General features: G+C 45.1%; 1 protein-coding gene across 7 annotated transcripts in view; it reads right to left on the bottom strand.

The window, feature by feature from the left end:
- Septin11 (septin 11) overlaps nt 1–22,692 on the bottom strand; it is an 89,957-nt gene extending 67,265 nt beyond the window's left edge. For all 7 annotated transcript variants that reach the window (XM_029477669.2, XM_029477671.2, XM_021163118.3 and 4 more), the window contains exon 1: nt 22,529–22,692. In XM_029477669.2, coding sequence (XP_029333529.1) covers nt 22,529–22,555 — 27 coding nt within the window. In that variant the 5' untranslated portion in view covers nt 22,556–22,692. The remainder of the gene's footprint in view (nt 1–22,528) is intronic.
- Between the last annotated feature and the right edge of the window lie 1,969 nt (nt 22,693–24,661).

The raw sequence follows: 24,661 nt of genomic DNA, 5'->3' as shown, positions 1-24,661 counted from the left end.
TGAACACTGACTGCTCTTCCAGAGGTCCTGAGTTCAATTCCCAGCAACCACATGGTGGCTCACAACCATCTGTAATGAGATCTGATGCCCTCTTCTGGTATGTCTTAAGATACTATATATATACATATACATATATACACATATATATAAAATAAAATAAAATAAAATAAAATAAAATAAAGGAAGGGACATGAGCTTGGGACGGCAGCTAACTTTGAAGTTTTTACCAAGTGATTCCTCTGTGACAGGCATTCAGTACTGAATTTAAAATGCAGACAGGAGTAAGAAATGCAAACAATTATGGTCTACCGAGATGTCTGCTAATTACAGAATTCAGAAAGTGAACCTGCCTCTGCCTGGGTGAAGGAAAGCTCAGAAGCCTGCAGGTCCAGAAGGACGAGGACCCACAGAAGGAAAGAGGCAGATAGTGATGTGCGGAGACAGCAAAGCCGGAGGAAGCAGAGCAAGGGCGGGGCCTGCAGGGCACAGAAGGGCAGGCCACCCTGGGGAGACGAGCCCTGTGTATCCTGAAGGGAACAAAATATGAAAGGGCAATTTGGCAGAAATAATTTAAGATGGTTAAAAATAGACACTGTCTCTCTGATAGCTCAAATTCCCTTGGGAAGCGTTTCATCCTAACAAAAAGGCCCTTTAGTTCTACGGTTTATGTGACAGCATTACAGACTGGATGGTGTTTTAAGAGCCAGAGTGAAAGCCGGGTATGGTGGGCTGCTCCTGGAATCTGCTGGGGAGGCTGGAGCAGGAGGACTCCAAGGTCAAGAGAAATCTGGGCTACAATAGTATAATCAGTTTCCTGGCCTGTCTCAAATTCACCACCATAGTCACCACACACACAACACGCACACACACACATACACACACTACACACACACCAACAGCAACAACAACCACTACCACCGCCACCTAACTAAGTACAGTGACTCACATCTGTAATATCCACACCACTCTTGTGAGGCTAAGGCAGAATCTCAAGGCTGTAAGGACAGCCTGGGCTACAATGTGTTTTGGCAGTTCTATGGAGGGTAATTAAACAAGGAAAATGGAAATGCCAAAAAGCAACCTGCTAATTTCCATACAAAATAATGCGAGTTCCTCTTTAAAACAAACAAACAAACAAACAAAAACAAAACTCATAACGTTTGAAATCTAGACCAATCATCACTGGGCCTGGGAATGTTGGGGGTGGTTTTCTAAATAACCCCTTGGCTGAGTACAATAAAATAAAACTCCATGACCAAGTTGCTGACCATGGAGCCCGTGCTTGTGTTTATCCAGCTGTGCAGTATGCAGGCTTATGAGGCACGGACTGGATAGAACTTGGCTCGCATCTGTCATCTGAGTTTGGATGGGTTTCTCTAATTTCTTGAGAAAAAAATGAATATCCCTGTATTTATTAATTCCCCGGATGCCTGAAGTCAGAGATTTGTTTTGTTTGGTCAGGGGCCTGAAATGTGATTCGAGGGTCACAACACTTCATAAGTTTTCCATAAGTTTCAACATTAAGCCCTCAAAATGTCTCCTAAGCGCAAATATTCAACAGAGTCCATTTAGACAACCAGCAGACAAAGAAGGTGTGAAGGCCTCGGAGCTGCCCTCTCTGGCCGATCCACTCCCAAATCCAAAGCAAAAGGGTCCAGTTACACTAACAAGCAACACTTCCAGGAGTTGCAGGCCTCAGTATGAGTTGCAGAGCTGGTAACTCCACACTACCCAACCAACGCAGAGCGCTGCCCCTTCCAGCTCCTTTCTGCTGGCCTGAAAAATGAGACAGAAATCCAGCACCTGACTCTAACTGCAGCCTTGGGAGCTGCTCCAAGCCAAGCCTAACACGTGAACAGCAGACGGCTCAGCGCCATGTTTTGTGGTACAGTTGTTCCATGGAAATGTTTTTAGAGGCAGCATCGAGGGTCAGGGGGACCCAAAGCCACATGGAACACCCCCAAATGTCTTTACAAGCATGCTCCGATACTGTGTATGCCTTTCCACTCAAGCTGACATCTGGAGCCTCAGAAAACTACCATTTTTGCGGTTATGGAATGGCTGGATATCAACTATTTCATGAAACTCAAATCGTCTACTAGGATATTCTGCCAGCTCTTTTTAAAGTCCTTATTATGCAAAGCCCACATTGGCCTCAATCTTGTGATTCCCTGCTTCAGACTCTTGAACAACAGGTAGGCAGCCCCATGATTAGTTATTGTCCATATTATTAGCACGGATGATCTAACTGCCTTTGTTTGTTTGTTTTGCGTTATAGAAATGTTGGGAAGTAGGCTTTAGGAAGAGAGTACCAAATCCCACATAAAGACCATAGCAATGTGTTAAGCCAAGTCAACCTAGGAATGCATTTTCAAATGAACTTACTAAACAAACTCCCTCTCTCATTCATCCCAGACTCTGTTATTGTAATGGACAATACATTTTTCTACAGACAAGATGAAGCAAGAAAAACGGAAAATGCTGGCCTCCTATGAGAAAGGAAAGGAGGATGCGCAATTTACAAGCCAGCTCATCTCCCAGCCTTCAGCATCATTGTCAAAGGGACAGTCCTTAATGAGGTGGCCTCTCGCCTCTCTTCTGGCTCCAGCACTAACAAGTTATTGGAATTTGGCAACAGACTTTCTTCTACCTATATCCTCTTGAATCTTATATCATCATCTTGCCGGCTTCATAAATAATTTATAGTCTGTAGGAACAGCCATTAACTGTCATTGGACCTAGGTGGAAAAGAAAAGGCCCGACTGCTCACTATATATAGCACACACTTTGCAGAATGCGCATTTGCTAGCCTCCCACACACCTTGGAATCTCTCTCTGCCTCTCTTGACTGCCACGACACCCAGCCATACCTGAACTCCATTCCTCTTCTCCATTGGATGTCAAGATTACAGCAAGCACACATCAAACACATATGTAAACCACAAAGTATGCTTTAGTTCTTCAAATTCTATTGTATTCTTTTTGTTCTTGTTTGGTTCTGGTTGTTGTTGTTGTCATTGTTTGTTTGGTTTGGTTTGGTTTGGAGATAGGGTTTCTTCATGTTGTCCTGGTTGTCCTGGAACTCACTCTGTAGACCAGGCTGGCCTCAAACTTACAGAGATCCACTTGCCTCTGCCTCCCGAGTTCTGGGTTTAATGATGTATGTCAACAATGCCCGCCCGTATTTTAAGGCATCTCAGAGCTGAGATGTAACTCAGTTGGTCTGATGCCTGCCTAGCATGGAAGGAGCCCTGGGCTGCGTCTCCAGCATAAGAGCAGGTATGGTGGCACAGGAAGCCCCAGCACATGTGGGAGCATGGGAGGCGTCAGCAGTTCCCCATCCTTCACTACAGTGAGCTCAAAATGAGCCTGGGCTACCCGAGACCTTGTCTATATAAACAGATGCATAGGTGTGCCAATTATGATGGTCTCTTTACTGAAATACAAGAAAAACAAATTAATTTCTTCCAATGGAATCAGATTTCAAACTACCGGAGTCAGATTACAAATGTGTTTACGTGTCCCACACAATTCTTTCCAAAAACATGGGTTTAATGTTGCCAAAATTTTCAGAAGGGAAAAATTTCACTTCAAATCTAGATGTTTGTTTTCTTTTCCAACACTGAATCTAAGCTTCGGTAGCCCTCGCTTCTCTCTTCGGAGCCAGTGTGGTGTGTGCTTGTGTGGTGACTGCCCTTTCTGCTACTCTTTCTGCCTCTGATGTCAGCGCATGCCTCGGTTTAGTATGGGTGCTGGGTCAGAACCATCACAGACTCCTTTACCATCCTGAGTGTGGTGGTTAGGGGAAGGGGTGATGCCTGGATGTCTGTCTGTGTACCACGTGTGCAAAGCCTTCGAAAGCCAGAGAGGGTGTTAGTTGGATCCCCCTAGGACTGGAGTTAGAGATGGTTGTAAGACACAGTGTGGGTGCTGGGAATCAAACCTGGGTTCTCTGCAAGATCAGCCAGTGCTCTCAACCATGAGCCTAGCCCCTCCTTTACAACCTTAGCACATATGCCATCAGTGATGCAATTCAAAAATTACATAAATCAACCAAAACCACATGATAAATCATTGAGACGAGCTATTTTTTCCAAAAAGTATTTCTTATTGTTATGGCAATATTTAGTTGAACATTTTTACTAACTGTAATAATGTATAAGCACGAGATTTGGAATACACAAATATTCTTTACAAGACACGCTGCTGCTAGTTTAAATCTGGACAATTGTAAGTGTTCAGAATCTAGAAAATTGACATTAAAACAGTACTAATCTTGTGCCCTGTTTGCCAAAATAGTTACTGTATTTGCTCACCAGCTCACAGCCATTTTAAAAGCCTCGATGGCTTCCTTCATGGAAAGGACATCATAGCTAATTAGATGAAGCGCTATCCTAAATCTTGGGGCTTAGCTCTACCATGGATTCAAAGGCCTCTTGTCAAATAAAGATAAGATTTGCTTCATGGAGTATTACATAACATAGCAGAGATCTTGATTCAGGAGGTGGCATTAAAATATAGAATAGCCAGGTGTGATGGTACATGCTTTTAACCCCAGCTCTTGAGAGGCAGAGGCAAGTGGATCTCTAAGAGTTCAAGGCCAGCCTGATCTACAAAGCAAGTTCCAGGACAGTTGGGGTTGTTACAAAGGGAAACCCTGTCTCAAAAAAACAAGAGGTGGGCTAACCTGTGAGCTTTGAATGTCCCCCCCCCCCAAATGATCAGTGTTAAAGGTTTAGACATCATCCTGATGCTATCATGACATGGTAGAAACTGTAAGAGATGGAACCTACAGGGAGGTCATATGTCACGGGGGGGGGGGGGGGGGGGCTGGGGGCGTGCACTTTAAGGAAACAATGGGATTCAAGCCTCACCTCTTCCTCTGCATCCTGGACCGATCACAGCATGGTCCCACTGTGCACTCCCTCACTGCAGATGTGCTCCCACTGTGCACCCCCTCACTGTGGGCACCATCAATCCATCATGGACGGGGACCTCCAGAACTGAAAACTAAAACTGCTCTTTTCTGCAGGCTGACTGTCTCAGATACATGTTACAGCAGTAAAGAGTGATGACTTTAGGGTACCATCCAAGCATCCACTACGCTCATGAAACATGGAGTCAGAAATGATGAGCTCAGACACAGACCCATCCCTATCTCCCAGAAACAGTTTACTGAGGCAAGACAACCCAATGGGTAGGCTCTGCAGGAGATAAGGACGGGGAAGAGAAGCACATGAGCTGAAGGCATGCCTTCATCCTGAAAGAGCTGACTGTATCTACACAGCCCTTCCTCCAGCATGGTGTCTTCTATCAATAGAACCACTTAGCCAAGCAAGGCCTGGGTGTGTTTCTGATGACACAAGTCTTCCCAGCCATCTCGAATCCATCTCCCCTAAATCCTGAGATCCAGGTACAGGCTTCTGAATTTAGAATATCCATATTCTGCATTCTATCACAAAAAAAGAAAATCATTACCAACTCCCAAGCTCAACATCAACAGCTCAGCTACTAGCCTTGCTTTCTACTGTAGGGGAAATGCATTTCCAGTATCCTCGAAGCAGGCGCTGTTTCTCTCCCTTGTCCTCAAGACTCTAAGGTCCTTGTTACAAGGGTTTCTTTTGTAAATAGCATTTCCCACAGTTGGTCTATCAGTCCTGGGCATCAATGCTCAGCCTCACAGAAACAATTTCACCAATGGTTCTGGTATAGTATGTCAATGGGAGAAACATTTCTCACCCCAAAAAGTGCCTGCAAAGCTACAAGAAGATCAGGGTGTTGTGTCTCTGCCCTCCAGAGATCACCACCCTATGGAAAAGTGACTGAGCACGGTGAGCTATAGCCCAGAGTCACCAAGCACGGGACACTTACTCCGTGCGACGCCAGGTCAGGCTGTTTCTCTCTGGAGCTAAGGTTTCTGAGGAGCCTTGTCTAAAAGTTACCCTGAGCCTTTTCACTCTTTTTAAAGTCTCCAATTCTTCAGCACTGCTGCCATTCAATAAATATTGCATCTGAATAGTTTCAGTGCTTTAAATTATGCATAAGCCCAATGTTCAATAGAAGGACAGGTCAGAAGTCTGGCACAAGTGACTGTCCCACTGGGGTTGAATTTGCTTTTGATATGGTGGTGGTGACAGTGGTGGTGGTGACAGTGGTGGTGGTGACAGTGGTGGTGGTAGTGGTCATGATGCTGATGGTGGTTGTAGTGAAACAGTTCATGTGCAAAGATCTCAAATACCTTTGGACTCATTACCTACGAACACATCATAACCTTCACCATCCATATACTTACTCTGAAATGTTAAATCACAAATCCTCTGAAGATTACTGAGTATTTATTTCTCTTTTGATGCCACGTGTTCCCCTCTCTCTTCCAGACCACTAGAGTTTGGCTCTTTAAAAGAGATTGCTCTGTGCCTCCAACTGACTCAAACCCTTCTGAGGAAGGAGGGAGTTGACCAGACACGCTGAGAAACAGATGACACCAGACTGGTCAGGAACTGGTAACCACTCTAAGTAACAGGATAGAAGGCTTTATCACACCATCCTCAACTTCAATAAAAAAGTCTTTGCTGTCATGGTAACTCATGCTTATATTTCTAACACTTGGGTGGCAGACACAGGAAGTGGGCTCTGCCAGTGGCCAGCCTCGATACAGCAAGCTCAAGCCAACATTGACTAAATAGTGGAACTCTTGCTTCAGAGTTTTCCTATTACAAAGAAAGACCAGATGATAATTATCTCCAGACTATATTTATAAAGTTATGTTATGCAATATAGGAGCAACCAGCCTCATGTGGCTGTTGCAATGTAAGTTAATGAAAATTAAACTAAATTATGGAAGAGAGGTAACTCAGCAGCAAGAGCCCCTGTTGCCCTTACAGAGAACCTGAACCATTCCCAGAACCTATATGGTGGCTCACAACCATCTGTAACTCCAGCATCAGGGGATCGGACGCTCTCTTCTGCCCTCCACTGGTACCAAACATGCACATGGTACATATGTGTACATGCAGGCAAAACATTCAGGTGTGCATTTTCTTATAAGCATCTATTAAAAATAAACAATTTTAACATTAAGTTAAATTAAACTTTCAGTTCTGCAGCTATACTAGACCTATTTTAAGAGTACAATAGCCATCTACACATGGCTAGTGACTGTCATATTTGACAATACAGTAGAAGAATACTTACATCATCTCTAAAAATCTTATCTGCGGGAGACATGCTATAGTTAAGGCTGATATCCCCATTATGGTAAGAAGTTGGCCTTGAGATCACTGCTGGTTACAGTGGCCATGTCTCAATTCTGATGCATCACATAGCAGCTGTAGGCACTGGGTTGAGACCAACAGATAAGAAACCCACTCATGAAGCTGTTGTGAAGGTAAACGTTTACCTATGAACTCTAGCCAGAGGAAAAATATACGAAGTTACACAACATCCATTAGGAAATCGTTGTGATGGTTACAATGAGCCTAGCAGCACAGCCCACACACAAGGGAACATAAACATTCTCAAACACATGCGAAGGCAAAAGAAAATCTGAAAATGGCTCCAGTTCCAATCTGAGAAACGAATGAAGGCAGCGTCCAGCTCAACTTCCAATTTTCCCCATCTACCCTCTTGGTTTTAGAATGTGAAAATAACTTCCTACTTCCTTTTCTTGCTGTTGTTGCTTGTTGTTGTTATTGTTGACATTGTTGTTAAGATAAGGTTGTAGCTCAGGCTGGCCTCGAACTTGTAACATAGCTGAGAGTAACCTTGAACTCCTGATGTTCCTGCCCTCCATTTCCCTAGTGCCTGGAGACTGTCACAACAGCAGGCTCCTACTTGCTCGCAGTGGTATTAGTGTGATTTCATTGTGTACTGTATGCGCGCTGTACATGGAACTGTGTTATAGAAGGACATTTCCATTCAAGTATATACTGTATACTAAGCTAACTGCTTTTTTTATTTTTTTTTTAAAGATTTATTTATTTATTATATATAAGTACACTGTAGCTGTCTTCAGACACTCCAGAAGAGGGAGTCAGATCTTGTTACGGATGGTTGTGAGCCACCATGTGGTTGCTGGGATTCGAACTCTGGACCTTCGGAAGAGCAGTCGGGTGCTCTTACCCGCTGAGCCATCTCACCAGCCCTAACTGCTTTTTTTAAAGCCTAATTTTCTCAGGGTTAAAATTAAGAATTAAGGGACTGGAGGAACTGCTCAGCAGTTATAGCTGAGCAAAACTACTCATAAAGAGAAACAGAATTCCCAGCATCTACATAGGATGGCTCACAACCAACCCTCATTCCAGCTCCCGGGGATCTGAGGTCTTTTGCTGGCCTCTTGGAGAACCTACACATACACACACGCACGCACACACACACACCCCTACACATCTCTTCTCTTCTCTTCTCTACTCTTCTCTTCTCTCTCTCTCTCTCTCTTCCTCTCTTCAGCTTCCCCTTCTCTTCTCTTCTCTTCTCTCTCCTCTCTCTCTCTCTCTCTCTCTCTCTCTCTCTCTCTCTCTCTCTCTTCCTCTCTTCAGCTTCCCCTTCCCATCTAAAGCAGACTACAGAGAATCTCAAAGAAAGAACTGACAAGACTTAGCCAAGTATGGTGCTGGGAGCCTGTAGTTCTAGCACTTGCAGCCAGTGGAGCACATTAAGACAAAAGACTCAGGAGTTCAAGACCAACCTGGGCTACATGATGCACTATCTGAAAAACAAAACAAAACAGTAGAAATAAAAATACAACCTTCTAATGTTGTCTTTTCAGGATGGGGTTTGGTTTTTTTTTTTGGGGGGGGGTGTTTGTTTGTCTGTTTGTTTTGGTATCTAGAATTCCAGGTCCCTCTATTCTGAGCTAACCTAAAAGAAGTCAATGGAATAGGGTCTGGGTTTGTTTTTTTTTTGTTTGTTTGTTTGTTTTTTTGGGGGGGGGTGAGACAGGGTTTTTCTGTGTAGCCCTGGCTGTCCTAGAACTCACTCTGTTGCCCAGGCTGGCCTCGAACTCAGAAATTTGCCTACCTCTGCCTCCCAAGTGCTGGGATTAAAGGTGTGCTCCACCACGCCCGGCCAAATAGGGTCTTTTTATCTTTAAATCTTGAATCAAAAAATACAATAACAATAAAGCAAAAAGCCTGATAATCATTTGCATTAGGACGTAATAATCTAAAAGCAGCCAAACCCAGGACAAACCACACAATTCAAAAGCTAGTATTTCCTCCATTCAGTCATGTAGAGAGAAGCCGTATACAATGCAGGCCTAGCATAGGGATAGGAGCAGAAGCTGAAAGGGACAGTTGTGCTAAGTACAAGTTTCTTTATCCAAAGCTATGAGGAACCGAGTTTGGGCAATTTGGCTTAGAAGGTGTTTAAAGATTAAGATATTACAAAAATAGTCATAGCCTAAATATTTGATTTCACCTCAAATCATCTAAATAGGCATTCATGTGTGAGGTTTTATTTGTTTTGTTTTGTTTTGATAAAGGTCCAAGGCTTTTTTTTTTTAAACAGAGAAATTTGAACAAGTCTGCCCAGGTTACACTTTCAATACAAACATCTTTTGTAATTTTGTTTATTTTGCTTTTTTTTAATGTATTTTATTTAGTGGTACATGCCTTTTTTTTAATGCCAGCATTAGGGAGGCAGATGCAGGTACCTTGAACTCTGTGAGTTCAAGACCAACCTGGTCTACATCTTGAGTTCCAGGACAGCCAGGGCTATGAAGAGGTCCAGACTTCAAATATATATATTTTATACATAAAGAAATATGTATAAAAAGAGACAATGAAAGAGAAACAAGCACCATTAACCACTGAGCATCTCCCTAGCTCCCAGACTCTGCATAAACCCAATCTTTTCCTCCATATTTTATAAATATCTTGCCTATATTCAACTCTCAAGTTTTATTTTAGAAAATTCTTAACCTTACCCAATCTTTCCAACACATCTAATTTAGAAGCAAGTCAACTTTCACACTTATATTTCATAGATTTACTGAACATGAAATTAAGCCATGCACATATGATGACTTCTACAACTGGTATAAGCAGGTTTAAAACAGACAATTGGTCTACCCATAATACAGCTATGAGTACAAGCCGCACCTGTTGCCCTGAGCTAAACAACTGTTACCAATATGCTGGTCAAAACCTAGTTTGTTGTGGGCTGCCAGAGTGCTCTGTGGAAAGGATGGGCAGGATAAAACAACCAGCAGAGTCCAAAAGCACTCCCTCCAGACTCTAACACATTCCTCAACCCTGTGCAGGCTACTTCTATCCCTGCCTTAAAGCCACAGAATCGTCACACAGAAGGACAGCCCAAAACGAAATAAAGCTAGTGGGTTAGCTTTCAAGTTCTGCTCAAATCCCATAGTAAAAAAAAGGAAAATAAAGTAAGTGGCCCCCCCTTCTGATTATAGGAGCCAAATTCCCACATTTACCCAGAAGAAAGGCAAGAACTGATCCAGTGACTACAACATAAGACCCTCCTAGTCATGGAAGCTGGGCATCGTTTTTTTGGTTCTCAGCCTTTTCTTGTCAGATAGATTTTAAGTTTGCCACAACAGTACAGAACACAGGGTTAGACTCAACAGAAGGGTCTTGGGCTGGTTGAAGAGGCCTGTCAGAATGAGTTAAAACGTGAGTCTGGATAATTCAGCCAGACCTGAAGCCAAAGACAGGCCCTGGAACTGGTATGTTTGTGGTAGGAGAGTGAAAAGAAATATGATCTGGGCTTCTCTCTCTCCTTTTGCCTGGTGTCAGCTGGGGTACAATGCTTGCTGACTCAAAGGAAAGGAAACAGGAAAAGCCAGTGAAGAGTAAGAACAGCTCTTCAAGGAGAAGGATTTCTAGCATGGATAAGAAAGTGACTCATCTTGAAAAACCAAAAAAAAAAAAAAAAAAAAGTGACTCATGAGACCCACCACTGGCTGAGCAGTCAATGGCTGCTGAAGGACAGCCATTTTTCTTCAGGAGTGGAGACACTCTGTTAGCTGTGCATGCTTCAGTAAACAGCCTCATACCCATGATCATATGTGCAAACTTAATTAAACTCAGTGGGTTGTTGGGGTTTTGTTTTTGTTTTTGTTTTTTTAAAGACATGCAAATAGGAGGGGGACTTAGTGAAGAGAAGTAGGAAAATCCCCAGGGAGTAGGAGGGGATAAGACAGTAATGAGAAGGGGGTGAATAAATGTGATCAAAACATATTATATCAATATATGAAATTATCAATATTTTAAAGGGAGAAATCTGACAATATTTAGCAACAGTGCTAACTTCCCCAATGAGCTGCACTGCAGAACGCCAAAAGGACACCATCACCTATCTCTTTGGTTAGGATATAAAACCCAGCTTACAGTTACTGCTCAGCCATAGTGAGTCAACTCTATCAACCGCTGCAAGGCTCAGGGGACATGGTGGAAAGGAGAGTGTTAAGACTCTAAGAACCAGAGGAAGGGAAGAAGTCATGGACTGCAGTCTTCCAAGCATGGACGTAGACAGGTAATGTGCCCAGGCTGCTGTAAATAACTCTTCATTTGAATCTTTATAAGCGACGCTAATGAAACCCATTAGGCCGTGTTTATATCCTTGTGCAGACATAAATACATATGTGTAACAATGATAATCAGGGAAGAGGGGATGATCAGTTTGGGGGGTGGCATTTGGAAGAAGACAGAGGAAGAAGAAAGTGATTTCCATTAACAATGATATAAAAATAGAATTTTTTAAAAACTAAAAAAGTACTTTTGAAAAAGTTAAGAAACACACACATGACAGAAGAGAAGAGAATGGGTGGGAAGAGAAATGGACTTGGGAAGGGCTAGAGGAGGGCACGAAGGGTGGATCCAATCAAAATACACTTATAGACATGCGTGAAAATGCCATAATTCAACACATCACTATGTATAATTAACATGTGCTAAATAAACTTTTTTTTCAAAACCCAGTTCAGTTGTAGCTCCTCAATCATGCGGCTTAAAAACCTAGCTTTAAGCTGCAGCTCCAGACAGCAAACCAATTAGTCATTTCAATGGCTGAAGCCTTAACTGTCTGCCTTAAAACCATAAAATACCTGAGATTTTAAGTTTCACAATGAGGCAAATCTGACTACCAACAATCAGAAAACTTCCTTAGAGCGTTCAAAGATGAACGTGTGCTTCAGCTACAAACTATGCAGCCCAACATTCCCTCAGGGAGAGGTGACTAAGAGGTTCTTCTGCGGTGGGAAGGGACTGAAAAGAAAGAAGTATGTAACTAGCAGATAGGCTAGGCCAAGGTACTAGCCTCAGACTGCTAGAGTGCATACAAGTCAAAGCACACATCCCAAAGACAGGGAGGGAAGATGGTAATTAACGTCGGGGAGAATGACTTGCGAAGATGAGTCGGCCTGCTCTATGACCTTTCTAAGAATCTCTCCAGGATTTCAGAAACAGCCTCTGGGCGAGTAAAGGGATCGTTGGAGCAATTATCCTAAAAATTCTTGGGCAAAGAAACTAATCCAGAGACTCAATATTGCTCAATACTGAGACCTGCCCCACAACAAGGAATTCATGGCTGCTACTGTACACCGACTGCTCTTCCAGAGGTCCTGAGTTCAATTCCTAGCAACCACATGGTGGCTCACAACCATCTGTAACGAGATCAGATGCCCTCTTCTGGAAGACAGCGGCAATGTGCCCTACTCATATACAATAGATAGATAGATAGATAGATAGATAGATAGATAGATAGATAGATAGAGGATTTCCCTGTAAATAGTTAAATTCAGTTTTAAATGAACATTATCCATTCAAGAGCAAGCACATGAGAGTTCCATTCCAAAGATCTACACAGAAAAATTACAGAGAAGTTCTAGTATGTACTCACTTCTTTTCAGAACCTCATTTTTACAAAAGTTTGATGTCTGCCCTTCATGAAATAATGGTAAAAATCCAGTAAATGGTCAGTTTGCCTAAGCATCATTGTAACAACCCAAGTAGCGTGATGGTATAAAACATTCACATTCCTTTATTGTATGGGCTCGACAAGCACCCAAAACAAGAAATAATGTGATTTCATCCAGGTTTCCTTAAAAGGCAAGGACTTGAGGCAAAGTCTTACATGATGCCGCGCTTTGTGTAATGTGGTGGGACAGCAGTATTAGACTGAAAGGAGAAATTGGGGAAGTGATTGGGAAGCCAGTCACACCTACAGCCTGAGGTCATTATGGGACCCTCGGGAGACAGATGTCCTCAGAATTATCCAACTTACTGACCAAGGTAAAGTCTCAAACCAACTGCCTTCCATAGACTCAGTTTGGGATGGCAATTCCTTGCACGTTAGACATGCACACAGGTCAGAAAAGCTAACCTGGGGTCTTCAGTACAGCCCTGAGTCTACACCTACCTGAGGTTCACATAGCAACAAAGGGAAGCTGCACAGAAGCAGGGTCCACAGGGTTCACTGCAAGTCTTAGCCCACACACTTGGAACAGGTGATTTCACTTCTTCAGCCAACGTTTATAGGAAAGGCAGGTACACATCAGAGGCCCTTACTTAAAGCTGGTTCCCAGACTAAGAATGCATGACCATGCCCAAGAGTCACACTGCCAATGTGATATGGGTTTGCTTTTTACGGGTCACATCAATATTTGATAAACCCATGTTACTTATTTACAGATTTACTTACTCCGTGATTATGTGATTTTGCGAGGGGGGGGGGTCTCATACTGTAGCTCAGGTGGGCCTCTAACAATTATTCCCCCACCTCATTCTATAGGTATGCACTATAGGTACACCATCATGCCCAACCATTCATCAGTATCCTCAAAGCGATAAAGGAATCTAAGAGTATGTACACACATTATGACATATATAAGTGGGAACAATATAAATGTTGCATTTCTACATATAGATATATATTTTTTTTGCATATATAGTGGGAATTCAAAGAAAGAAATTGCCCAAATCTCCTAAATATCCTGAGGTTTATGATGAAGATTCATGATAAACAGAATGACAGCGGGAGTCGAAGGTATGTTAAGTAGGAACTAGAGGGCCTAAACACTTCCAGGGCTCAGTTCCCACTAGAGTAATGGGGTCAGTTTAAGTTTGAACTCAGCCTTCAGTACAAATTTGTTACTAGTTTAGCATTCACTTGCCCCTCTCCCCCATCCCCAACCACATTTCAGTGTAGACCTCCTGGTATCACTGTAAGCATGGCTGGGTGAGCTAAATCATTTAATTGGTAACTCTTTGAGGGAAGGACTGTTAACTATTCTACAAAGGAAACAAGTAACCCCCCCCCCCCAAGGTCAAGAGTTCAGCAAATTCAGCTGGCGCATCCTGGTTTTACCAAACTACTCAGAGGGGCTGCCTCTCAGCAGGGAGCAGAGGGAAGGAAGGGAAGGAAGTGGGACATCTGCATTTAGGACAGACTGGCTGGGAAAGGTCTGCTTTTGGAAACCTCCCAAGGGAAATAATTCTGTCAAGCAGCTGGAAATCCTAATGGCCTCACTGACATTTCCCATAAAGTCCCAAGCTGGGTCCGCCAGCAAGGAGTACAGAAGGTCTTGCCGAAGGCCACCACATCACTTGGCTACAGTGCTCATCCTGAGAGAACAATAGGCATGATCACACTCCCGCCTTCAGTTCACTCTGGCTGCTCCTCTTCCTTTAGCTCGCCTTCCTACTTTGCCATCACCCCACCATGACCAGCTGCAATCAGAACAGGCCAAGGAAAGGGGGGGAAATCACTACAGACCAATCGTTTTAAAACAAACAAAAAAACAAAAAAACACAAAGCCCTGGCTCCATTGAATGAGAAATGAACTCTCCCCTCTTCCCCTCCCCACCCTCTCTCTGCCACTCACACACACCCCTAATAATAACAGTAAGGACCCCTGGCTTCATGGAGAATTGAGAAGATTCAGTGTGTGGGACTGTATGGTCAATTTGTCATTCAACACAGTAGCTGCCTCTCCCAGAAGGATGGCTCTCAAGCTTGGCCAAGTGACTCACCGGGCCACTCTTTTCCCTGAAGATTATCTATTCTTATTCTGATGAGGTTTCGCAAGATTCTTTACACTAGCCAATGAAATTCCTGGGAAAGTGATAATCAAAATCAGCTCCGGATCCGGCATGTCTTTCTCCTCTGCCACAAACAGAGGTTTGGGTGCTGGAATCAATGTAAAACAGACCAGTCCTCAAAGACAGAACACATAAAACCTTGACGGAGAAATAAACTGTGCAAGCCATCAAACCTGGGTTGGTAGGCCTGTGTTCATGTTGATCTGAAAAGCTTTGGTTCCTCTTAGGACTTAAATGTTAAAATATCCCCGCTAGGTTCACATATTTGAACTGCACCTGGTCTCTGGCTTAGAAAACTGGCTGCACCTGGTCTCAAATTGGTATCACTGTTTTGGGAGGTTGAGTTCGCTTTGGGAGATGGGGTGTAGCTGGAGGAAGTGGCCTTGAAGGCTATAGCCTAGCTCCACATCCAGGCTCAGAATCTGACTCCCAGTCCTCCATGACTCGAAGATGTCATGGAGCTAGCCACCACCATTCCCTCTGCAACAGAATGGTCTATAACCCCTCAAACCTTGAGCAAACAGACATCCTTCCTGTCTTAAGTTACTGCTTGTCCACAGCAACAGGAACAGCAAATATCACCATTCCAAAGCTTTCCCCACCAGTGGGCTGACTCAGGCTAGGTAAGTAAGTGTTAGCTCGGCCTCACTTTCCTATGCTCATTACCTCTCCCTTGGATGTCATACACACACCCTGTGTATTACATGCAGAGGCATAATTGTCGAAACAGAAATTCAAATAGAAAACTTAAAAATCAAGATGCTCCCAAGCATGGTGCCGCATACCTGCCATGCCACTACATGTAGGCAGAAGCATAAGGATCATGAATTTTGAGAACACACTTAGCAGGTACATTGCTAGTTCAAGGCCACTGTGACATATATAGTAAGAGCCCTTTTGAAAAATTAAAATAAAGGTCCTGAACAAGTTCCTCGTCACAAAGTTGGTTTTTTGTTGTTGTTGTTTTGTTTTGTTTGGTTGGTTTTTTTTTTTTGGTTTTTTTTTTTGTTTTTTTTTTTTTTTGATGGCTCCTTTATTTCTAAGTTTCAAAATCAGGTCAGAATAAAATCAGTGGACACCCTTAATGAGATTCACATGTGTACATGGCAAAAAAAGAAAAGGTACACACAAATGAGACAAATGTAACATGTCCTAAAACTTAAGGAAGGTCTGGTCTTTGATGCATATTCCTATTCTCAAAGGACGCTATGGACTCTGTGTTCCTTCCTCTGATAATCCTAATTGCTAGCAAAAGCTCCCAGTCCTCATCTGTCTCCTCTACGCGTTCATTCTCCTCTCCTGGTCCTTTCTCCTCTCTCTCTCCACAGAAATTAACCCTGGGGAATTAGTAGTCTGCAGATTTTCAGCATCTTCCCTCAACCAAGACTCAGAAATAGGTTGGGAGCAAGGCATGAATGGGAGATACAGTATTTAAAGAGTAACAGCAGTGAAGACATGTCTATATAGAATGTCTGCACTAGGGAGTGGGAGGAAGCCACTAACAGGGCAGGTGGATTGTGAGCATGTGGCCAGGAGAAACACAGCTGGCTAGATACAATGTTGTTCTACTACAGGAGCCTGACAGAAAAATACAAACCACCTCTCTAGACCTTCCTGGGACAGTGGACTTGACAGACACAGAATGGAAGAATCCAAATAGAGGGCTCCTGATGAAATTATTTGCCAACTGAAGAAAGCAGCGAGTCTTCAGCCTCAGCAGAAAGAGAGCTTCGTTTCAGTCCTACGCTAGAGGCTATTGGTCAGCCATGTTTCTTCTAACCTTGGTATCATAATTTATTATACTGATGACTTAACAATGTTTACTTTTCCTCATTACAAAGAAATGTCGTCTTAGGATGGTCACAGATAGCATAGCGATAATTATAATTGATACAACAGTGCAAAATAATTTTTAAAAAAAAGTCTGCACGATTTGTACCTCCTGCCTCACGTCAGTCCACTCTCTCCACCAACCCTGAAGGCTAACAGCTGTGTGACACCGAATTGCCTCGAGAGGACCTCTCACTCTGAGAGCTTTCAGCACACCCGTTCCTCCGGCTTAGAAGACCTGCCCACGGCCACATTGAGCTTGCTTTCCTCACGCAGTCTGACTGTCAGGAAAACAATGTCCCTAGAGTTCCAGGGCAGAAGCCAGTCTCCAGTGGCCGCCTGGACCAATGCCTCAATTAAAGAGAAGAATCATGGTGAAGAGCAGAGAATGAATACACGCAAGGGCTCACGGTCACAACCTCTACACCTGCCCACGGAGAGCATGTGGGCAGCACGTGGTAAAATAACTTTACAGAAAACAATAACTGTTTCCAATTTCCAAGAAAATTACAAATTCGTCCCCAAGTGATGCTCCTTATCAAAAGAAACAAGGCAAAATTCAAAGCAGTTAATTTCCGTTTCAAAACAGGGGTGGGGAAAAGGCTTGTTTTGGTTGTTTGGTTGTTGTTTGTTATAAACAGAAGTCCTACTGGTAGGGTCCAAAGTTACCCCTTTTCCTGCTTCTCTAGCCTGTTCCCTCTCTGGATACATCACAGCCCATCCCACAGGAGTCCCAGTTCCGCAGGTGGACAGCGTCTGCAGCGATAACTTCCTGTGTCAGTGGACTTGAGCATCCTGCCCTCTGTCACTGGCAATGACACTAAAAACAAGCCTGGGCTTGACTTTAGCCATATCGGGGAACACACTCCTGACTTCTAACTCAGGCAATGCAAATTTTATTTCTGATCACCCAGCAAATTCTTTTTGGAATCCTGCCTGTATCACCTTCACTGTTTTTCTGCTCAACAGAAGCTGCACTGATGGGTTGCCAGCAGGGTCAGCCGAGGTATTGTTTAGTTGGAAGAGAGTCTTCTGTCCATCTAGACTTAAAAGAGGTGGGGGAGGGTATCAGTTATATTATAAAGGAGCTCTCCTTGGGAAAAAGCATAGAAGCTTCAGATTCGCTGAGTCTTAAATAATGGCTCAGCTTTGCTGACCCCAACGTCGACAAGGGGTAGCCAAGGCCACAAAAGACAAGTCGCAGTAAAAGGTTAAAACCGCCAACCAGCCTCCTCCCCCTCATCCAAATTAAGATCCCATAAAGAGAAAAAAACTGAAGCTTCCTCCAGAGTGCCATCTTTCATGGGTGGAACCCCTCAGTGCTTTGGCAAACAATCAAAGCCAACCCTCCAAACTGTGGCAAAGGAGAGTCCAACCATCCCAACAGAGACAACACGCGGTGGCCCGTGCCCAACTCTAGGGGTCCAGAGTTAAAGTGTCCCCTTGGCCAGGTAGGGCCAGCCAGGCACAGTTTGGTTTCTAATTAGCAGTTTAAGCAAGAAGGGTTATGCTTGCTGAAGTAAGGCTCTAGAGGCTAACGGAAATAGTGACCACCGGCACCTGTCAGCTGACAGTGGAACGTATGGTGTGTTCTGCTCCCTAAGGAATTCCTTGAGTCTGACTTCCACAACAGTACAGACACATTGGTACAGGTCATGTAAGATCTTTTTAAAGGAAATTATTTGGTTCTTAGACAGTTTTAAAGGTAGTGTTACTACTGCACTTTAAACTGGTCTACTGGTTCTTAATCTTTTCGGCACAGAGCTCACAGCACTCGCTAAGGAGATATTTGGGTTTTGTTAGACTACATCCCAGCCACAGAGCCCAGCCACTGTTTTGATGGCTCAGCCCTGAATTTTTTCAGCTGTGTTAACCTTTCACCAGGCACACCAATCCAGATCCCTCCGTCTGCAGTCACATTTTCAAATCCCAAAAATGATTCAACTTAGAACAAAAGAAAACAGTATCTGATGTCACTAATTCCTCGCACACAACCCCCATCTCTCCAAGAGTGTATCTTTAGTAAAAACTGTCTGAAGTGACTCAGAAAAAAAGGCTACCTGAGCCCCAACCGTTGTCACCAACAGGCTTTCTGTCTCCCTAGTTTAAAAATTCCATAGAAGTCTGTCACCATAATACAGGAGTATTTTGAATCTTTTTTTTTTTAAAGAATACATATGTAAATAAACCACTGCTGCAGATCAGGAGGGAGTTTACTGTCCACAGCTGACCCCTAACCCTAGGACTGAAACGGACACAAAGCAGGACCTCAGTACTACTAAGTGGGCAAACAACCAATGGTGGTACCAAGTGGACAGACAAGTAACCTGGTTTTCCATCTCTTTTAGTACAGTGGATGAAAGGACAATGAAACCAATTCCTTGAAGGACATCACAGGCCATATACACCACTAGGAAAGTTGAAACAGGCCCTTTGTCAGGAAAAAAAAAGTAAGAGATGCTTCTGCATGGAGCGAGTAACAAAACTGTAACATTCCTAAAGTTCTCTTCGGTTCCTAGACTCTGTACCATAAATACCATGCTCTAAGAGAGACTGTACATCTACCTAAAGCCTGATTCCCAAGTAGAGTAATTACCACACATTGTTCGAAATCAACAGCTGTGTTGGGATATGGATGCAGAAATACTAACCCATCCAAAATGGAGACATATCAGTCAGAGAGAAGCACTCTTGCTAAACTAGGTACACTCTGGAAACAGCACCTATGCTCTGGGGCCTTCTCGGGGACAAGGCCCAAGGCCAGTGAGGACATGGGACAAGCTAGGGATGTAGATTAAATACGGAACAAACAGTACCACATTAAACTTACACCTTTTGCCTGGTCACTAAGAATGTATCTCTCTACCGAAGAGAGGTATGAATCTAGTCATGAAAAGTAAGCCTTTGTAACTGAATATATACATTTCATGATACAGAAAACACAGCATCTGATGAACTGGGTGTAGCTCAGTGGTAGGATGAGCAAGAAACACAAGCCCTGGATTCAATTCTCAACACCACAAAAACCCAGACATTTATATACAAGTACCTCTATTTGTTAAATCTGACTTTTTACTCACAGTAAATGTCACCCTACAATGTCTAAAACTGAGACCACCTTCCTCAGATTACATTCTTTTTCTCCGGACAGGAGCAGTTGTTTGTACAGACAGAAGAAAGATTTATGTCTTCCTCAACAACTCTGTTTTTTATTTTTTTTTTTTGGTTTTTTCTTTTTTCTTTTTCTTTCTTTCTTTTTTTTTATATGACTTCTAGAGAACTAAAGGGAGCTCCATTCATGAATAAGTCCACTTCATAGTACCTCTTTCTTTTTCCCCCATCCCCTTTCGGTCTTTTGTCTAAACCACAGAGCAGATAGAGGGATTAGAGAGGTAGAAAAATGTCAACATTACAGACACAGCACAGCCATCTAGGAGCTGGGCTTGGGGACTCTTCTGCACTCACAGAAGTTGTTCTGGGCACACCAATTCCATATTCCAGAGAACAAACTGAAACAGTCTGACCACTCTCTGCAGTCTCCCCAAAGACTTATCCGACTTCAGAGTCCATTCCTGACCACTCCTACAACTGGGGAACCAGTATCTTATTTTCAGGTTTTAAGTAATTCCATCTTAATTGCAGTGACGACAGAGAATGTGCATAAAGAAGGGATCTTCTCTGTATACACATGCTTTCAGAACCTCCCCTCCCCTACTATCTGAAATGAAAGGTCCTACACAAGGAAGGACTCTGTGGTTGTAAGCTCACATATGGTGGGCAGACACAGAGTTGGATATAATTACAGCCGCGCAGCTAAATCTCAAACTCACATATTGTTCCTATTTAACTGACATAGATGAACTTACTAATTTATTGGAAATGTGCAGCAAATTATTCCGACCACCTCCCCCAGCCCTCAAGAATGCACTGGCGATAGGTGTTGGGGGGGGGGGGGACTACCCCCTACACAGGATACGTTCCCAGACGCTTGCTGAGGCTTCTAAAACATACATTGTTATTTTAGTTCTTTGAATCTGTGCCCTGAAAAATAAGGCCAAGAGTTAACCTTGATTTCCTTACCATAGTAATAAAGAGATTAGCCCAGAGACTATGCAAATTCCCTCAGTAAGGACAACCTCGCACCAATTAACAAGAGCATAATTTGTGTTTTGAAGAGGAAGACAAAATTCTTAAGAATGTGTCATTTAACAGAGTTTGAAAGGCCTAACAAGACCCACACAAACACTTAATGATGACCAGGGAGCATTTTCTGATTGGGAGTGGGGGGTGGGGGTGGGAAGTCTTTCAGAGAACCTCAAACTGCAGCAGAACCATCAAATCGAGGTAGATGTTGCAAAGAGTGACCCCATGAACTTCTTGCTGGGCTAAGACTCCTCAGGGGGTGCAGAAGGGGTGTGTGTGTGTGTAGAGATGTAAGCAGGGGGAGCCAAAAGACTCAGCATCTGGGGTTTGGCAGTTTTCAACATCTAAGACTTGTCTCTGTATCTGCAAAATGTCAGGCCACCACCTGAAGCTAGCTGCAAAGTTCGAAAGGGAAAATAAAAAAAAAGATGGGGTACTAGCCAGGGAAGGACTCCCCCGGAGTCGCCCCTAGGGCAGACCAGGCAAAAGTGGGCAATGAACGTTGACAAAGAAAACCCTAGAGAAGGACTCCGCCTTTCCCACTGGGCTTGGCTTCTTTCAATAAAAAGGAAAGGCGGCCGCCGCCGCCACCGCCCCTTCCCTCCTTTTCACCCTAGGCTAGAGAGCAGACCCTAAACTACAGCCTCAAAGTCCTACTCGCTCTGGCTGGCTCCCGGAGTTGGAAACCCAGAGTCTATACTCCCAGAGGCACAGCCCGTGGCACGTACCCCAGCCCAGAGCATCCCCTCCCTGACTTCGGGTGCTGGGACACTTCTTCAGGCACCCACCCCTCCCTTCCTCTTCCCGGAGCCCCGCATTCACTACTGCCGCCCCCGGCCTGCCAGCCGAGAGTATTTCAGGACTTCCACCCACCCCGAAAGGGAGCCCTTTGAAAACTTTGTGTGTGTGTGTGCCTAGGGCTTTGTCCACATCCTGGGCAGGGCCCGGGTCACCCGGGTGGGCGCCTGGGGGTGTCCGGAATTTCACAATGCACCGGGGCGGGGGAGAGTAAAACACCACGGAAATCCCACCCCTTTGACCCGCTTCTACAGCCGTGTGACACAGCGCTTCAGCACCCAATTCTCATGCCCGGATCGCCCCCAGGGCGCGGGAGAACCGCGAGGAAACCCTCCTCAGTCAGCGCCTTCCTCCTCTGTCACCAGCTAAGCGTGAGAGAGAGGTAGCTGGGGAGAGCAGCAACCTCTTCTAAGGGCGCCTCACGGAAGGGTCCTTTTCCTCCCACATCCCTGAAACAGGGGCGCGCCAAAGCGATCTAATGTTGCATCAGGTAGGCTCTGAGCCTGCGGGCTCCCCAAGCTCCCCTCCGCCCCAGACGCGCGCCCAAATTCATGCACACACCCACAGCCCCCATCAGCCACCACCCAGAGCCCCCCTCCTGGTCCCCGCAAGTCTCCACCCGCACGCGCCCCGAAGCGGAGACCACCCGGCGCTCCGGGATCAGCACGCTAGAGAAGTGAGGCCCCAGTACTCACACTCGGTCTCCCCACCGCCACGGCCATCGCGACTATGGCTCTGGCTGGCTGCTCTTTACAGACACTGGCTGCTGCTGGTGCTCCGGCTCCCGCTGGCCTCCCCCGCGCCTCCCTCGCGGCTGCGCCCTGCTCGCGCCCGGCTCCCGCGCGCCTCCAGCCGCATCTGCTCGCCCGCGCCGCCCCGCCCGCTTTATTCCAGCAACATGGCCTCCCGCCTGGACTCGACCATTAGCTGCCCCGGGACGGGGGTGCAGAGAGATCCCCAGCCCCAGCCGAGCAGACGAACGCAGCGGGTGAACCATGATCCTGGTCAGCTGATAGGATGATACTCTATGAAGTCAGCCACCTTCCCTCCTGTGGCTTTCTTCCGTCCCATTAAAGCGTCCTGTGCCGGGACACTGCCCGACACTCCCCCTGTTGCAACACGTGCTGGGGTCCGCGTAAAAGCCTAGGCGCGGAGGTCCCAACCCTGAGCTGCCACGCGCTGCGCGGAGCGGGCACCTGGGGCTGCTATGGGGTGGGGCAGGGAGGCTAGGGGACCACAGGGTGCAGAGGTTGTACCTCTGGAAAATTGACCTGGTGACACGCCCCACCCGGAGAAGCCCTCTTAGAAGGTGCAGTGGGTAACCTACTAGGGCAGAGCGCGCCCCACGAGGAAAGAATTGCCGGTCTGCTGGGCCTTCCATCAGAAAGGAGACTAAACCAGCTGCTGGAAGCCGTCGCTGTGGTGTGCGGCCGGACTGGGGACCGCTTTTCCAGAAAAAGAGGACCTAGTCGTAAACGACCCAACCACCGCTGCTGGGGACAGGGAAAATAATTAATTAATTAATTAATTAATTTTTTAAAAAAACTTGAGTGTTCGCTGGAAAAATTAAGCCGTTTGTGAGCTTGCTCCAGAGCTTTTCCCACCGTGTCACACTGGAGAGGTTACTGGTGCGGAGAGGTCAGTGGACGTGTCATTGGATCCCCGGAGACAGACCGGATGAGACAGACCGGATGACCCAGGGCCCGGAGGCGTGCAAGCTCAACCCTGGCTGCGGGGTGTGGTGCACAGCGAAGGCGAGAAGCGGGTGACAAGTGGGTGCGACTCACAGCACAGGGAACTGGGAGGGCTCCTCCACCACTAAGAAGGACTTTTTTTTTTTTTTTTCCCAGCAGATGTTGGAATAATTACAGTGTCTGAGTGGCAGGCGAAATGGCAGGGTCCTTGTACATGCATCTGACATAGGCTTAACAGGGAGAAGTATAATGCGCCGTGGGTGTCCACGCATGGTAGACCCACGATCACGTGAAGATAGCTACTTGATTGAGTTGAGGAGAGTAGGTGACTTGAAGTGCAGGGAAAGAGGCAAGGGAAGGGCTATATTTAGCCCACAAGAACGCGCCCTCGGGGCAGGGGCGTGGGGGGAGAACTAGGGCGGGCATCTGAGAGTCATACCTGAGACTTCAAACATCCAAGTTTCTGGGAACCCACTTTTGGCTACGGGATTCAGATGCTCTCTGTCCAGCCTTTGGCTGAGGGTAAGTGACTGTAGCACTGGTTCACTGATGCTGGGCTGCTCTGGTAGAAGCTGCCTAGAGTGAATTCCACCGTTGGCTGTGGAACCTAGGGAAGAGTGTGTTGAAAGAGGAAGGCTCTGATGTAAAGCCAGGTTCTGGCTCACTCAGACCTAACAGCGCTAACTTGTTCTGATTACTCCCTGTTCTATAGATAAGATGTCTTTTGAAAATAGGGACCTCATTTACACTGTTACACAGTGAGCAAAACCCTGTCGAGTTTGTAAGATGTCACTCGAGTGAGTGCTACGCAAGAGCTCTCAAAAACAAGAATTACCTTTCCTCTGTGACTCTAATCCAATGCTTTCTTGTTCTTCCAATGGGGGGGGGGGGGGACGGGGGCGGGGGCAGGTAATCAGGGCAGGTGCATATGAGAGTTGTGAATAATTTCTTATTCAAAGTTAAACCTTTTAAGATTAAAAGGAGAGGCCGGTGTTATATATAACCTCAGATGACAACAGGCAGGAACTGTGACTTACTTTCACCCCAGCCATTGTTGCAGATGACCCAGGCCGTAAAGTAATATTGTCATAGTAATATTCATCTCTCAATAGACTATGAACTCAAGAGTTCTTG

This window comes from Mus caroli, unplaced genomic scaffold (genome assembly GCF_978045245.1).
Source record: "Mus caroli unplaced genomic scaffold, Mus_caroli_1 scaffold_4, whole genome shotgun sequence".
Lineage (NCBI taxonomy): Eukaryota > Metazoa > Chordata > Mammalia > Rodentia > Muridae > Mus > Mus caroli.
This window is presented reverse-complemented; position numbering and strand designations above follow the sequence as displayed.